Source organism: Belonocnema kinseyi, chromosome 9, assembly GCF_010883055.1.
Source record: "Belonocnema kinseyi isolate 2016_QV_RU_SX_M_011 chromosome 9, B_treatae_v1, whole genome shotgun sequence".
NCBI classification, from domain to species: Eukaryota; Metazoa; Arthropoda; class Insecta; order Hymenoptera; family Cynipidae; genus Belonocnema; species Belonocnema kinseyi.
The window spans coordinates 40,988,111-40,993,061 of record NC_046665.1 but is presented as its reverse complement, the minus strand read 5'-3'; the positions used below and the strand labels follow the sequence as shown (position 1 = coordinate 40,993,061).

At 31.4% G+C, this 4,951-nt stretch overlaps 1 protein-coding gene across 1 annotated transcript in view; it reads left to right on the top strand.

Annotated features, from left to right (window-relative positions):
• Positions 1–4,951, top strand: part of LOC117180131 (protein Wnt-11b-1-like) — a 50,090-nt gene that overhangs the window by 21,197 nt on the left and 23,942 nt on the right. Inside the window, exon 3 of the mRNA XM_033372474.1 lies at positions 3,135–3,376. Coding sequence (XP_033228365.1) covers positions 3,135–3,376 — 242 coding nt within the window. The remainder of the gene's footprint in view (positions 1–3,134; positions 3,377–4,951) is intronic.

The following is a 4,951-nucleotide window of genomic DNA, read 5'->3' as shown; positions in this document are numbered from 1 at the left end:
CGGTTTAAAATCTCAGCGCTATTTTTAGTTTGTAGGTTTAAAATTTCTTTTTTTTATCGTGAAATTATAATGAATTGCTATGAATCACTTATCTTTGAGTACGTTTCTGGATTTCCTAGTAACTGCATATCGAAGCACAATTTTAAGAAAGTGCATTTATACAAAATTTCCTTATTTTACCTTATTTTTTATTTGCTGCGTAATTCATGCCTAAAACCATAAATATTGGAGATAGAAAGCTGGATAAAGGATTTGACCTGTATTTTCGGACCACAAAAGGATGTAAAAAATGAAGTTCTGATTAGAAAATTCCTTCGAAAGTTATCGCGTTGTCAAGACGCAGCGTGCAGACAGACTGATAATTGCATATTATTGTCAAAACCAGTTTTTCAAACTCAGAGTGTCTCAAAACGACGGAAATTGACGGAAACTAAATCGGTCCAAATGCAGGCATTTTTAGTTCTATTTGAGACGAGCAACTTTGCTGTTGTACTATTCATCATATTTTTTGTTTTTCAGCTATAAATTTGACTTTTTTATTTTCGTATAGCATTTTCCACGTTTAAAAAAACGTACCTATTAAAATGCGGTTAAATGCGATTTTGTAGACCTTCCTGTAACTAACAATTCATTCCCTACAATATTTATATTTTCTAGAGTGGTTTCATTATACAGTTGTATTTTCTATTTTCCCATTTTTATATTTTTTTGGCTAATTCCATATCATTTACAGTAGATGGATGTCTAACGAAATTGACCTGTCTTTTCAGACTACAAAACAGGGTGAAAAAAATTCTGTTTTAAAAATTCCTTCCAAAGTTATCGTGCCGTCAGACTGCATATACAGACCGACAAACATACATGTTCGTAAAAACCTTTTTTGCTGACTCAGGGAGACTCAAAACGTCGAGAATTGAGGAAAATTGTATAGGTCCAAATTGACGTGAATCTCATACCTACCATCATAAATGATAAGAGTGTTATAATGTGATATCTATTAATATTTTCCATTCTGTTTCTTGAAATAGAAATTTTGAATTTTCTAAACCTCAAACAAAATCTCCTGTGAGCCAAATAATTATGGCGAACTTCTTTTTATCAAACATGCTTTTTAGATTCAGTTAATGGCATTTTTTATAGCAGAATAATGAAACTAGATGAGTGCAGCTGGTTTGTTCGAATTATCCATGAAAATTTGGATAAGTTTGCAACGGGATTTTTCGAAATTGAAAAAAAAACTAACAGTATATCAGACCGTCTTTATCTGCTTAAATATTGAAAAAAGTTGTCTTCAATTTTAATCACCTAAGGAAAGCAAGCCGGTTTGATGTACAGTAACATTTTATTTCTATATTTCGAAAAACCAAATTTTCCAACCCTGTCTAAATTTGTATTGAAAATTCGAAATAAACTACTGAAAACCTCTAAATGACACTCTTCTTCGATGAAGGATGAAAATTGTTTAAGTAAGACATTTACTATTTTTTGCGCATTAAAAAAATTGTAACTTATAGGTACAGTTTTTCATATTTTCCAACAAGGAAAATTGCAGCTTTAATTTAAACATGTTTAAGTAGAAGTTATTCAAATTAGAATAATTTGTTATAGAGAAATTCCAAATTACTTGGTTCGAATTTAATTTCTTTAAAACTTTACATAAACAAAATTTAATTCTTGAACAATTATAAATGGCAATAAATTCAAAACCTTTAAAATCAAACTAATCCAGATTAAAACCTGGAAATTTGGTAACCTAAATTAGCATGGCCAAGAAAACTTTTTGTAAACATTGAAAGAACTGAAAGATGACTAGGAAAGAATTTCTGACATTTTAGTGTCCATCATTCTTGTGGTTTTTGACTTTTCTAAGATATAAAATATTTGAAATTTGCCATTTTAATTATTTCAAGAATATTATATCTTTGCCGCTTATTTCTATAACTGCATATTTTTAATCTAGTTTTTTCTGAACTTCAAAAAAATCAAAATTGAGAATATTGAGTGCCTTTTTGTAAATCATAGAGTCGCTGATGAATTTGGATACTAGAAAGCCCCCTGAAACATTCGACATGGGTTTTTCTAGAATCGAAACGAATTTGAAGAAAAGTCCCTTCTTTTTCCTCAGTCAAGTTTATCGATTTAGGTATAGGGAATCCTGACAGGACTATCATCAGCAGGACAAAGTCGCTTTTACCAAGTGTCAGTAAATCGTAAGGGATACCCTGGTCATTTATTCTCCGATTCGATTCGGCTATCCTCAACGGTCGAGAAGACTTTTTCAATGTGTTAATGTGTCCTTTGAAGCTCCCTGCGAAAAAAATTTTCAGAATAGTCAGAGTAATTCGCGTGTAGCTTTAAACAAAGGATGATTAATTGTTTTAAACATTTTTTCTTTATTCCAATTTAAAACAACAAAATTTAATTCTAATAGTTTTTTTAATATAAATATTGTTTAAACGAAATAAAAAATTTGCATTTTTATTTGAGCCTACTATTTCAGGAATTCTTTGGTGCAATTGCAGAATAGGGGTGTTACCTGTTTTTGCGCTGGAAAAACAATATTTTGTGCAAAAAACTATTAGAATCTTGAACTGAACGATAAATCAAGCGATTTGACTGGACAGAAGTTTAAAATTATTGTTACTTTTTTTACTACGAACTATTAAATATGGGTATGTCACGATATCAGAATGATGATATTTAACTCACCGCTTAGGTGCTTTTAAACATTCAGACGGCCAGAAACACCGCGTTGACAGGTCACAAAAATAATGTTGTCAAAACCCTACCCTTTTCCAACTTCTCGTTAAATATGATCATTGCGATATATCGCGATAGAGCCATATTTGAGACATCATAGTAACAAGAGCAACAATAATTTTAAATGTTTGCCTCATCAAACCGATTCATTTATCATTCAACTAAAGATTCTAATAGTTTTTTGCCAAAAAAAAAATTGTTTTTCCTGTTAAAATAGAGGTGACGCCCCTATACTGAAATCTAACTAAATATTTTTTTATCACATTTTAGCGCATTCCGCCTAATTTTTATTACTCTCTTTTTTTGTAATAAATATATATCCTTTTTCATGGAAAAAAATAGAATTGATTGAAACGACTTTTTACTTTTTTCAGAGCTTTGGGTCGAGCTTGGGATGGCCTTGCTTGGACGAGAGAAGCTTGCACAGAGGTCCGAAATTTGGGACTCTTGGAGAGAAAACAGGCCAAGGTTTGCAGAGCTACTTTAGATGTGATGCCAAGTTTCGTGCAAGCTGCTAAAGACACTTCGACAGTTTGCCAAAAAGCTTTTCAAAATCGAAGATGGAACTGTAGCAGCATCGATAGAGCCCCTGATTACACGTCTGAATTGGTCACAGGTATAAATAATGTTTAAACAAAAATATTAGAAACACTTAAAAAATCTATACCATTTTTAGCGAACTGTACTAATTATTTAGCTGCAAAAAATTACATTCACTAAATAAACTTACTATTTTTAAGAAGAAAAATTATAACATTTTTTTAAATGATTAAAATGCTTATTAGTATTGTTACAAGGTGCCGTTCGAAAACTGCGTCACACTGCTAGGGAAAGCAGGTTTTGCGTCGATTCGTGACGTAGAGAGGGAGGTGTTAACGCAGAATGTGACATCAAACATGCCAATTATTATTGTGAAAAACGAATTTTTGAAATGATTCAAAATAAAAATTAGTTTGTTTCATCTTACAAGTAAAGTATCTAAATAGATGCCTAAAACGCTTTCCCTCATTACCCTCTTTTCCACTTTCATAAAGAATTCCTCTATATTCCGCTGGTTTCAAGAAACTTCCCCTTTTTCTGTTTTTTGTTTCTTTATTTTTTTTTCTTATATGCTATCTGAATTCATAAAACCTAATAAGAATATCGAACTATTTTTTGGTTAAAGTTTATTCTTTTTAATTAAAAAGTCCATGGTATATTTTTATTCAGTATTCACCTTTTTACATTCTCATCATTTATGATTGAGAAAGTATTAGAATTGTCCGAAATTTGGCACCACAGTTTTTCAACGGATCTCCACGTTTCGAGACCCCCTGAATCCAGAAATCAGGTTTTTACGATGGCGTCTGTCTGTCTGTCCATCCGTCCGGACTTCCGGCCGTCCGACCGTAAACACGATAACTCGCGAAAAAATAAACGGATCAAGTCCATCTTTGGCACACTTGTTTAAGGTCCTAAAAGAAAGGACGAGTTCGTTAACCAGGCATTTTTGATAAAAATTAACAAAGCGAGCGCATTTTGAAAATTTTTGATACCACTTTTTTCTGAATTTAAAATTTCTGTGTACGGATATTTATAATATTAAAATGGACAAAAAATTATCCGAATGACTTTTTTGATGAAAAGAAAATTCTCAGAGTAATAGCATTTTCGAAATTTGTTGAATCAGCCAAAATTCAAAATCTTAAGCCAAACAACGCACGATATGAAAAAAGTCAAGAGAAGGAAATCATTCCTTTTTAAAATCCCTATAAGACTGTCATAACAAATTTTTGGATTTTCTTGGAAAATCGAAAATTCAAATTTTCATTGCACAAAAAATAATCAAAAATCCAACATTCCATTTTGTGGTCAAACTATATAGCATAGGAAAATAGGTGAATTAACAAAAATTGTTATCCCAAAAAAGATCTACAAATTCGTTAAGAATCACTTCGTGATAGGACGCGTACTTTTTGTTTTATTCGTGAAAAATAACATTGAAAATAAAAAAATAAAATAAAAAATTTGTGGAAAAACGACAAAAGTTACGAACAAAAAGATTTAACAACACGAGCGCGCAGTGCGAGTGTCAGGATGTGAATGTCTACCTCAAAGCCTACAGAGCTTTGAGAAACATAATCTTTGACTATACTTAATTAAGTACACAATGCAAAATCTGAACAATGTCAGAATCGTAGCCAGAAATTTG